Here is a 13,080-nt window from a genome sequence, read left to right as displayed (position 1 = left end):
TTGCATTTTTCCCAAGTCCTCTTGATCTTTCTCTCTTGCTGTGAACAGTGTTTTTTCAAAAGGAAGAAAGTTACAGGAGTTAATATCACAGCTAACTGACTTTAGCATTTGTATTCCTATAGGTGGTTTTTATAACCATAGCTTAATTTAAATGAATGGAAGTTCAAACTGCTTAAACAGATGTACAGTTGAATCTTTAATGACTATAGATGTTTCTTCAGTACACTATTGAATCTTCAGCTTCCTAATCCTAGAATACAGTTTTGAAGGAGCCTAGGTGTACTGTGTGTTTCTGGATTACTAGAGAAATAAATTCCTTCATTGCACAGGATATTGATGAACTAAAACTAAAAACTCGAAGTAGGGCTTTTATCAATTAACAGTTCTTGCTCACTGTGAGATTTTCAAAGTTTGTATATGTCACAATTATGTACCTTGTACACTATTTTTTACATATTCTGATCCATACAAAGCAATATATAGTATCTCAGTCATCCATCCATCCTTGGGCCTATCTTTATTTATAAATATTTTTGACATCCATTCTCTTTATTCATAATCCATTTAGTAGAAATATACTTCGGGCTGGCTTTGTCACATTGCTGTGACATCCTACAGAAGTGGGCTTACTGAAACTCTGCTAGGTCCAGCTGTGATGTCATTGGCTTATGTTTGAAGAAACAATGATATGTAGTGTTATACCAACCAAAAGGACCTATTGGAGGATGTGGGAGATTGCCTGATGCAGAGCCCTTGTTTTGAATATCCTTAGAAGAAATCTCTTACTAATCATGGCTTTAGAAATCTTTGTAATTTCTTGAGCAGTTAGCTAGCTTTTTTTTTTTTCTTTTCAACTGTTATGAATTGTGAAACCCATTTCTCTTTTGACTTTCACTTACAAAAATCATGGAGTTAAAATTGAGATCCAATTGAAAAAAAAGAAAAAAACCCTCTGTTTCGGTTTATGACTGTTTTTTGTAACTTTCTGAATTCAATTTTATCAAAAAATGCATGTGATGTACTTTAATATTACCTATTATCTTATTATGACTATTTTTAAATAAATAATTTTTAAATTTATTTATGTATTTATTTATTTTTTATTTATTTAAATAGATAATTTTTTAAATAAAAAATGGACAGGACCCATTAAATTGATTTCATAATCCATGAGTAGATCATGGCCTGAAGTTAGGAAAAACCTTGGTCTGTTGTATGTTTTTTTTTTTTTTAAGATTTTATTTATTTATTTGACAGATGGGGTCACAAGTAGGCAGAGAGGCAGGCAGAGAGAGAGAGGAGAAAACAGGCTCCCCGCTTAGCAGAGAGCCAGATGTGTGGCTCAATCCCAGGACTCTGGGATCATTACCTGAGCCGAAGGCAGAGGCTTTAACCCACTGAGCCACCCAGGCGCCCCTGTTGTTTGCATTTTTGATTACTAATATTATTGCTTCTATCTTTTGCCAATAAAAAGTTACTTGCTTATCTACTTTTCTTATCTATCCCTTTTTTTCTTGTCTATTTTTTATTTGTATTATCTTATATTTTATGTCTTCCCCGTAAGCTGCCAAAATCTTTTCTTACAGAAAAACTATAATTTAATAAATATCTGGGGGGACCTGGGTGGCTCAGTAGTTAAGCCCCTGCCTTCAGCTCAGGTCATGATCTCAGGGTCCCGGGATTGAGCCCCACATTGGGCTCCCTGCTCTGCGGAAAGCCTGCTTCTCCCTCTCCCACTCTCCCTACTTGTGTTCCCTCTCTCACTGTTTCTCTCTCTATCAAATAAACAAACTTAAAAATCTAAAATAAATAAATAAATAAATACCTAACTATACCAGTCTATTAAGTTTGAGTTATATAGATTCATTAAATATTTCCTAAAAAGAGCTTATGATATCTGAGGAAGACAGATATGAAGTAGATAAATTAACCTAATAAATAAAAAGTAATACATTAAAATATAGCACAAAGAAGACGAGATGGGAACAATGATTTTTTTTAATGTTCTAATTTAGCTATAAATAAAAATCAGTTTTATCAGTGAAAAGCAAGTTTTCTAAAGTTGTGCTACTTGAAGTGAGTGTGTATTAAGAAATAGTTTCTCGTGCTCCCACTGAATACAAACAAAATGAACCCAACAGGGTGCTGTGACTTTGGGCTTTTAAAGTTTGGCAAAAGTCAAGTGCTCACTGTATGCATGATGTTGTACATAAGAGCTGGTAATAGATGCCAATCGAAGCACAGGCATGTTTTCTGATCTCAGGGGGTTTACTCACTAAGTGGATGTCTCGATGCACAAAGCAGAAAGCAACAAAGGACTGAAGAAAAAGAAAGGAAGACAGTGAAACATTTTTCTCACATGTTGAACATAAACTTGAGTAAACTTTTTGTATTTATGTAAACACAAAATATATATAAACATATGATGCAAACAAATTCTCAGATTGTACCTACCACCTATGTTTTCATGAAACAAGATCAAGGAAAATGCACTCCCTAAAAAATCTCTCCTCTGTGTATTTTTTCTGATATGAAACCACCTTCTTGCCAATAGTTCTTTCTCTAAAAATAAGGAGATTAAAATAGAATGGTGCATTTAGTAAAAGCACCTACCTTTTCTTGCAACCCCTTTTCTTACAATCACATTATTTTCCCCTGAGAGTGGTAGGAGTTGATATGGAAAATGTATGAGAGGGGGCCAGACATCTAGCTTCTAAAAGGAAATGTCCAAGATTTTAAAATTGTGACTTACATACTCTACCCTTATGCTATGACTTCTATTTCACGACTATGTCCAGATTGTTTTGACTCTCTTTTCCTCTTTATGTGCTATTATTTTTTCTTGTCACTTCTTTCTTAGGAGTTTATATGTCTTTCCTCTCAGAATTTCTTTTTTTTCTAGTTTTGTTTTTATACCCTATTCCAAAGTACCTTCTTTTTACTGGCTTTTACCTAGTCCTTGATCCAGGAAATAGATAAGTTCTAAGCAGGATTATATCTCCTGACTAATTCATCATATACTGTCCTCTTCAAGACAGAGCACATTTTCTCTGTTGGAATCCAGGTTATGACATCCAACCAGGGATGAGCAAAGTATAGAGGCGATGGGGATCAATGACCAAAGACTGAGATATTACAGGAGTTAGACTTAATTATTCAGTATTTTTTTAAAGATTTTATTTATTTATTTGACAGAGAGAGATTACAAGTAGATAGTCAGGCAGAGAGAGAGAGGGGGGTGGGTGGGAAGCAGGCTCCCTGCTCAGCAGAGAGCCCGATGCGGGACTCTATCCCAGGACCCTGAGATCATGATCTGAACCAAAGGCAGCGGCTTAAACCACTGAGCCACCCAGGTGCCCCAATTATTCAGTATTTATGCTTTAAATTCTGGTAATGCTTGATAATTTTATCAGACTTTTTGGCTTGTATGATCTAAAATATATATAATCTGGGGAGTGTGAATTTCCTCAATTTGTTTTGTCATGAAGGTCAAGTTGGCTTTAAAAGAAAGGACAGGTATTTTTTTGCTCCTTTTACTTGAATAGCTCTTGTTTTTAAAAACTCCTGTTTATGCTTCTAAATACTAAAAGGGTGGGGAAAAATCTCCACCCTTCTTTTAACAGTAGGACTTTAGATATACCATATAACCTGGATCTTAGTTTTCTCTTCTATAAAACTTCTCTCTTTGTGGGCTGCCTTTTAACTGAATGTTGATGAGATGATTCCTCTGCTTACCACTTTCATTTACTTTACAAATGCTTTTCAGAATATGAAACACCTAGTGAAAATAACAGGAACTATTCCTCTGGGTGCACTTCTGTGTGAGAAGAGTTTAATAACCACACTGTTCTCTTTGCTCCAAGAACATAAACTGATGCTATTCCTTCTAGTATTTTCACTGTAAAGTTTAGAGGAAGAGGCTGTAGAAGAGGATTAAGCTAAGATAAAGTTAATATAGCTACTTAATGATAGAGAGAAATGCTAATTTCTTCCTTTTAGAAGCAGCTATGTTTCTACCTTTCAGTTGAAAACACGTAACCTGTAGTGGTTAATATTTAGTATTAAAATAACAGAATGAATGAATGAATAACAGGATTTTATGATATCATAGTCATAATTCACTCAAGTCAACATATACTACTGCCTTTGCTTTTGCACGGCAAAGAAAAAATAAAACAAAAAGGCAACCTACTGAATGCCTTTGGAAAATGTTTAATTTGCCATGTCCCCATTGTTATTTAAATCACGGTGTGGGAAAATGATATTTCTATGGGTTCTATTTTTCTGTGAGTTCTTTCCAGTTAGCACTTCTGATATGTAAAATATTTGTCATTGGTGTAAAAGGTGAATATACCAACAGTTTAAATTAGGATTAAAGATACTCTGTGGAAAACTCTCTACCCTTCTTTTAATAGTATAACCTTAGATATACCATGTAAACTTCTAGACCTTAGTTTTCTCTTCTATAAAATTTTACTTTGGGACACCTGGGTGGATCAGTGGGTTAAGCCTCTGCCTTCGGCTCAGGTCATGATCCCAGGGTCCTAGGATCGAGCCCCGCCTGGGGCTCTCTGCTCCTCGGGGAGTCTGCTTTCTCCTCTCTCCCTCTGCCTGCCTCTCTGCCTACTTGTGATCTCTGTCTGTCAAATAAATAAATAAAATCTTTTAAAAATAATTTACTTCTACACTCATTTGAAATTGCATATCTATTTTTGACATATATGGATGTTCATGCACAGTTCTCTAAGATATGTTGCTTTCATACTTTTAAAATAGATATAGTTCAAAGAACTTTGGAGATATTACCACATTAAATACCACAAAAACCTGGGGACAGACTATTTCTGTCCCCATTTTATTGGTGAGAAATGTGAGCCTTTGAGTGGTTAGTCAATTTGCTCAAGATGAGAATTAGTGGTTCTGGAAATATCACACATACTATGGACACATTTATTAGGGTCTGCTATGTTTGAGTAACTACTCAAAAGTTCTGGAGGTCAGTGAAAAAAGTAAGCAAAAATCCTAGCCTTGTGGAGCTGATCATTATCCATTTAATCTGTGTGTAAATTCAAATGTATTTGTTTAAAGTGTAAATATTTATTTATCTGACAATTGTAAAGCTCTCTGCTCTTTACTATAGTCAGCTATAGAGCTATGCAATACTTTCTATCACTGTAAATGTCTACCCTTATGGGGAAAAAATGCATGTCCATCATGAGTCTGTCAGGGTTCCTACCTACCACAATATATTTTGTATTCCCAGTCAGTGTCACAAGAAAATAGATTTTAACTATATTTTTTGTGGAATGTGCAGATGGGTTCTCTTTTTAATACAGGCTTTAAATTTTTATTTTTTTTTAATGAGATTTCTCTAGTGGTTCAGTTGAGAACTAAAGAATTCATAAGACTTACTCTTTTAAAAGTTGGCCTAGGAATATTTTTAAAAGATTTGCGTGTTTGCAAGATCATTCGCTTAATACTTCATTTTTAGAAGTATAAAAGATCATTGCAGACCATGCTGTTATTAAAAATATCTAGACTTACAGAATGTTTGAAATAACTAATGGAAAAAGAAATCACAGTTATACTTTAGGGCACAAATATACATCCGAAAAGTCTCTTCTTATTGTTTTCATCCACTGTTTCAAAGTTAATGAGCTGTGACAAGATCATGAGCAATATTTTAACTGCAGGAAAGTAATATGTTTTTATTGTTAATTTTAATTCAGTTTCTACAAGTAAGATGACAATCTAAAATTTAATCTTATGAATGCTCCAAGGGAGTAATTAAAATAGTTAAGCTTTGCCATAAAAAATAGCATATAATATCTTCAAACTATAAACATTGTCATTGATTCAAATCAGCATTCTTTCTCTATTTGATATACAAGAACACTTTAATTAATTTTAAATATTAAACATACTTTGCTGGAAAATTAATAAGCATTCCTTACTTAAGTAAAAGCTATTAGTTATTTTCATATAACTTGTCAAGCATAGTGTATCCAGCTAAGGAAATACATATTTCTGTCAATTTTTACACCACATTTTCTAGGGAAATACATTCAAATGATGCTTTTTCTCCCACAAATTTGGGAAATTTGTATTGACTACATATAAATACATTTAGATCTTAAATTTTTTTAACATATCTATCATGTTCATATATTTTGTAGAAAGACCAGTGCATATTTCTAATTCTATTATCATGCTCTTATATTTATTACTACTATTTATTATTATTTGATGCATATAGTAAATATTTTATGCTTTGGAAATATCAATGAAGAAAGCATGGCGATATTTACAGGACAAAATTCAGGCCAAATCTTACATTAATTCAGAAAATAATGGTAGAAAATCTAGCATACTATGGTAAGTTGTGTAAGGAATATTTAGAAGGATGTCTCATGATTTAAATTCTCAGAATAATGCAACTTTTAGAAAAGATGGTTATTATACAGGGCTTAAAGAATAGGCTAAACGTTTAATCGTACAGGAAAAGACCAAAGACTTCCCAAGATAGAAGGTAAAAGTGAACCATCACTAAGAGGTAACAGCAGGCATATTGTATTAAAGGGACAATGGGAGATATGATGTATTAAGAGAAAATAACTTGCACATTACATACTAAAATATGAAGTAAAAAAAATTCCTAGTGTGTGTATATATGAGTATTTTGGTGGGAATTTCAAGGATAAATACATTCTTAAAAAGAACCATTAACCCAAACTGTTTCGCTTTCTGTACATAAGAAAGATGAGTGAGCTTCTAAAACCAAAGGTGGAACATAATGAAAAAGTCTCAAAACTGAAAACAATTCTTTGTTGTTGAAAATTAAAAGTCAACTTGTAAGCAATAGTGACAAAAAGCAAAGATTCTAATGAATTGTTTAATGAAGTTTAAATGAACGATATCAATGATAGAGAATGACTATTTGGACAAAGGACCTACCTCTTGCCATAAATTCTTTCTGGTTTTCTTATTTTAGAGGGTGTTCAATAAATAGGAGCTCATTCTGAGAGAAGTGGTCTTAAATGGCTATGTTTCTCCACTTACTAAAATTTAGAACAATAAATATGAATTATAATGGCACGAACAATCAGGGATTCTTTTTTTCTCACCATTTTTTTATGAAATACTCAGTGCTTAGGAAAAAAATCTTTTTATGGATCATGGCACATCAGGCCCTTATGGCCTCTATCTGAAAAAAAAGCAAACTCTGTTAGAATTAGATTATATTGCATCCACAGAGTACTTAGACAATAATTGTTTAATAGGCTTGATAATTGGAAAATAATAAGTTTTTTTAATATACATTTCGGCTTCCTAGCTGTTGACCTTAACACAGTCTAATGTGACATCTTCCTCTGGTAGTCTTCCAGCAGTTGGGGTTTAAATGTAACACAGAATTAAAGAGAAAGATTTCATGGTCTGACAAATCAAAATTGCATCTCTTTTTGTATAGTCAATTACAAATAAAGTATTGCAGCTCTTAAATTGGATGCTTAGTTTAGATTTGATAACACTAATGGGTAGTAATCCTTTTCTGAGATTTTACAAGTAAAATGTTAAAACGGAAATGTAATGCAATCATGTATACACCGGTTTTTCAGATAAGTAGAGATTTCTATTTAGGGATGTCACATCGTATACTGTTTATTGTTGATATTTTTCTATTACCAAAAAAAAAGTGCTTTATTTACCAAACCTTTTTTTTCTTTGTAATTAAGGAAACACCTTTGCATTTCTCTCAGTTTCAGGGGTCCTGGTTCTTCTTCCTCATGTTCTCCCTCTTCTTCCTCCTCCTCTCTTCTGTCTCTCTTCTGCTCCTTACTTTTACCCGCCTCTCTCTCCCTCCCTCCTCCTTGCCTTCAACCTCAACCTCTAGGCTCCCTTCTGACCTCTCTCTCTCTCTAATAAATGGAGATAAATCTTTACATTCCTTTTACTTTTATGGCAGTTCCTCTTGAATGCAAAAACACTTAGGAGTACTCTATTCTTATTTTTTTCTTCTGCTCTGGCTTCTGAAATCATTCATCCAGTCTTTACCTGGTTAACACTTACACTACTTGTAGCTGACTTTTTTCCATAAAAATATTTGATTAGGCTTCAAAAAAATTATTGACAAAAGGTAGATGTTTATTACCTAAAAAAATACTAACTACAATTTTCCTTTGTTCTTTTTTGAATTATTTTTGAAAGATTTTATTTATTTATTTATTTATTTGACAGAGAGAGAGATCACAAGTAGGCAGAGAGGCAAGCGGGGTGGGGGTGGGGGATGGGAAGCAGGCTCCCCGCTGAGCAGAGAGCCTATTCAGGACCCTGAGATCATGACCAGAGCCTAGGGCTGAGGCTTAAACCACTGAGCCACTCAGGCAACTGCCCTTTGTTTGTTCTTTAGTATTTGAAATATGTAATTGGTAAAAATTTAATTTTAAAATTAAATTTTAATTTTAATTTTAATTTTCACACAGTTCTTGGTTAATTATTTTGCAACATGAGGAGCAATTCCTGGGTTTGTTTTTAGATATACTTATTATAGTACAAAACGCCAGTTTTGTTTATAGCAAGTTTTAAATTTCATGATTTCTTTAAACATATTTTTAGTAAAGTTTCTCCAAATTATTTCTCTCTCTTAAGTTTAAGATACCCTAAAATTTAAACAATTACAACAGTGGTTGCAAAATAAAAAGAATGAAATACAAAATCACTCTTTCTAGTGTCACTTTTAAATTATTACCAGTAGTCTTGAATCTGTACTCTCTTAATTTATTTTAATTGTGTTAGCATTCAGATACCTGGTTAAATAAAAGCTATTCTATGTACCTTGTGTATTTAGCCAGGAAAAAATGGTATCAGGAAATTGAGTAATAAGTATTTTCGTAATCAATGAATATTTCAATAAAATTGAATTTAAAGAATTTCTGATTAAATAACACCCCCACGTACACCCCCAGAGCCACTGATGTCTCCATTAAAGAGAAGTAGTGACTTTGTAGAGAAAGCACTAAGAGGAGCCCAAGGGCAAAGTTTCTTTTGACTGGCTAGATGATTATGACCAGCTACAGGTTTCTCACCTTTACAAACAATGGGCTACAACTGCACTATCAACTCTATGGAGCATTTGTGGGAATAAAGTAACAAAATGAATGTGAAATGGATTAGTAAATTGTCAAGCACTATGTCACTATGAATTGTCATTATTATCATTGTTCTTGTGTTTATACGTAATTGGTTCTCTACTTCATAAAATATAAGTTAAAACGAAGTCAGTAGTTCATATTTGTATAATAAAAAGATTTCCAATTATGTGCGAAGTATAATTTTAGAAAGTAAAAGTTAAGATATTATATTTTCCAGCTTTTATAAGTCATTTCTACTATGAGTTTTGAAATGGTGTTTTCTATATATAGAAGAACTATAGGTGAACTATTAATAATCCTATTTTCTAATATTTCAGATTTAGGTCAATCATGAAAGAAAATGTTAAATTGTAACTTAACCACCCATCTAGGAATCTAATTCAAATTCAAAGACAAAATTCTTGTTATTTTTTATTAAATAAAATTGGACATAGTAAATAGGTTATAACTGAGCTTTACATGACTTAGTAAATGTGTTTGCATTTCTTTTATTCTTCCTTTAAATAATGATTTCTTAAATTATTCATAGATGGAATTAATATGAAGGCAGTATCCACACTTATTTTTTTTAATTTTGCATATTAGCTATTTTTTAAAGCAAATTAGTTGAAAATATATGGCATCTTCTTTGAAACTCAATTGGACATACCTAATTATATGAATTATATTGGCAGTGTTTGTAATAAAACCCAATGACCCCTGTCAGACTCTAAGATAAACTTAGGGACCATTTTTCTGGGAGAAAGTCCAAACTCTGGGATAGTGATGATCAAACTTTATTTTGAAAAAAAATTATATTTATAGTCTAGTGCGGTGACAATTTCTGAACTCATTTTTAGGATTTTGAAATTGTTATTCAGCAAGTTTAAAGTGAGTCCCAGAAATTGCTTTGAGAAAAACTAGTCTAGAAAATTTTTCTGCCAATCTGTAATAATATAGGAAGAAAATCATATAAGTAATTTATTGGATTCATGTCTTACAAAGCATTGTGAACAGTTGTGAACACTTAATATAGAAGGATATCTGTAAAATATTAAGGATATACAAATTAAAATTATTCATCTTATCAATATTTTCCTAACTTCAGTATCTGTGCTTAATGTTGGGGCTACAAATTAATCATTCACCTTTTTCCAGTTGAGATCTCCCAATTGTCTGAAAGTGACTTTTACGTTATTTACTATGCTTTAAGATTCCACTATGAAATAAGTGATTCTTAAGCCAGTACCACTTTTTTCCCGACACTAATAACAAAATACTTTTTCTTATGTATTAGGGTTCACCAGGAGAACGTGGATCAGCAGGTACAGCTGGCCCAATTGGTTTGCCAGGACGTCCAGGCCCCCAGGGTCCTCCTGGTCCAGCTGGAGAAAAAGGTGCTCCTGTAAGTAATTTCAAGGAGAAAATATATTATACTGCCATTCTGCACAAGTTATTACTTTTTATTCAAGGATATTAGCTCTTCATACTCCACTGCCTTCTCTCTGCATATGTGCCTGGCATATAAACACACATTTTTTTATATTTATAATAGAGAAAATTTCAAATTCAATTAAATAAGATGACATTTTCCCACACTTTATGAAACTCTAAGACCTGTGAGGGAGTTGGATATTAATGTAAAAGGCTTCTGATTTTGCTCCTTTTAAAAAATAAAATTGGAGTTTTGATTAAAACTATACTTTGCTGCTTTATATTAGAAAAGTGTGCACTTTTCACTCCTCTTGTATTACAACATCATATCCAGTATTTCCAAAGTCTGTAAATGAAACCCACAGAAAGTGGCTGCCCTTCTCATGTAATTTGAGTTTTGATCTACAGTGAGTGAGATGGGAAACATCTAACCAGTTATTTTATCTTATATCTATTGGATTTAAAAATTTTATTTTTAAATGATTGTAGGCTATATTGTATTCATTAGGCTTATGTCTCTTTGTCAAGATTTCTTCTTGGTTTCTGTTTCTGCTTTTGAATTAATCATGTTAATTTTCTTTAAAAATTCTCATCCTCCAAGGTTAAAACACAAACTCACTCAATGAATGTGGATGAAATGGTTGACCATAATACATAAAAATAGGAGTTCAATACTTTTTATACATTTAAGTCTTAATATATATATAACCTAATTTAAAGCTATAATTTACAAAATATTGATTCATTACTAAGACTTTAGTTTTAGCAGCTTGCTTTCATTGTCCATGCATTTTCTCTCATTACCATTTGTGATATTATATAAATGTTTCCCAATTAAAATGCTTGTTCTCTGTGATCTGTTACCTTTCAGAAATATTAGAATGGGGCCATACCACCTGTAGATAGATTTTTTGGTGCAAAAAGAAAACACATTTAATTGCTGAGAAAAATTTTAAAGCAATGTTTCCAACTTAGTAAGTATGTAGAAATGTAGACATTATTTTCTGAGATGTTAACGACTATGAAAAAATTATTCTTTGCCCCTTCATACAAACTTCCCACCAACTTTTCTAGTATGATGTGCATGAGAAAGGGATGGAAGAGACACTTAGGCCTTCTCATAAAAGTTCACTCAAAAATCCAGGGTACCCATATCTTGGCACAACATAGTGAAGAATGCATATAGAATAATAAGATACACATTTCTTCTTATACAAACTGGAAATATACCAATTAGAGAAGTCAAGGATTTTGTAAGATAATATATTGAAATGCTGCATTTTAAAGTGGTTTAATACCTTGGTTTTATGAAGAAAAATGGAAAATTTTGAATCAAAGAAAAGAATATGGAAAAGTTCTGAAAGTGATAATAAGAAATTAGTTTTGTGAAATAGAGGAGATGTTAGTAACAAAAGGCCTTCCTCGTAAGAGCTAAGATTTGGGCTTGGATTTCACTGGTGATTGATGACACAATGACTAAGAAGGAGAAAGAGATCCTCTGCCCATTTGTCCTCTCTCAATTATTCCCTCCACCAACAAAAATTCCATGATGTTTATTCTTTTTTTGTTGTTGTTCAACAAATAGTTATTAAGAAATAAGTGCAGTGCACCGTATTAATTAATAGTTAATATTTTTGAAGGAGTTACCTATTTAGAGATAGTAGCATAAAATGTTTATACAAGTGTTAGGGGTACCCATAGACCTCCATGCAGAGGTCTAAAAAAACTGATGAAACTGATGAAAATGTTGGCTAATACGTTGTTATGTTATGTGCAGTTAATATGTTAATATGTTAAGTGCAGTCATTTACTTCTTCCTAAATCCAAATATAAGTTTGGGATCTTAACCTTTCTGAGCAACTTGTGTTATGAAAATATTATATAATTATTAGTAAGCTAAGTCGTGCATTTAAAAAAAAATAAGATGAGGGTCTGTGGAAGGCAAGTCCTTGTCTAACTTAACCACCAATCCACCTTCCTAGAAGGAAGAAAATGAAAAACAAGAGCTGGGAATATCCACATGACTTACTTATGGCAATAACTGTGCTCTAATCTCTAACTCCAAATTAATCAATCAGTGTCAGGATTGTGAAGCTGAGTTATTTAGAATAAGAGCAATGTAAAAAAAAAAAAAAAATAAGAGCAATGTTAGGAGGTATATTGCTGAATTCCCATGTGGTGCAATCTTGAGGCAGGGGAATAAAGGTTTGGACTGTCCTTTAGAGGAAATCATAATGGTGGGCATTTTGAAAGACTCAAGTAAGAGAGAGATAGAGTAAAAGCCCATGACCGAGAAACAGGCTCTTAACTACAGAGAACAAACTGTTGGTTACCAGAGGGTAGGTGGGGGCAGATGAGTTACACAGGTGATGAGAATTAAGGAGGGCAACGTCATGATGAGCACTGGGTGACATATGGAAATGCTGAATCACTATACTGTGCACCTGAAACTAATATTACACTTTGTTATACTTTATGTTAACTAACTGGGATTTAAATAAAAACTCTAAAAAAAAAA

The 13,080-nt window shown here is 32.7% G+C and overlaps 1 protein-coding gene across 7 annotated transcripts in view; it reads left to right on the top strand.

Annotated features, from left to right (window-relative positions):
* COL11A1 (collagen type XI alpha 1 chain) overlaps positions 1-13,080 on the top strand; it is a 204,941-nt gene that overhangs the window by 143,957 nt on the left and 47,904 nt on the right. For all 7 annotated transcript variants that reach the window (XM_082686179.1, XM_082686184.1, XM_082686181.1 and 4 more), the window contains one exon: positions 10,426-10,533. In XM_082686179.1, coding sequence (XP_082542305.1) covers positions 10,426-10,533 — 108 coding nt within the window. The remainder of the gene's footprint in view (positions 1-10,425; positions 10,534-13,080) is intronic.

This window comes from Mustela nivalis (genome assembly GCF_964662115.1).
Source record: "Mustela nivalis genome assembly, chromosome: 10".
NCBI classification, from domain to species: domain Eukaryota; kingdom Metazoa; phylum Chordata; class Mammalia; order Carnivora; family Mustelidae; genus Mustela; species Mustela nivalis.
Note: the sequence above shows the minus strand (reverse complement) of the source record. Positions and strands in the feature narration are given on the sequence as shown.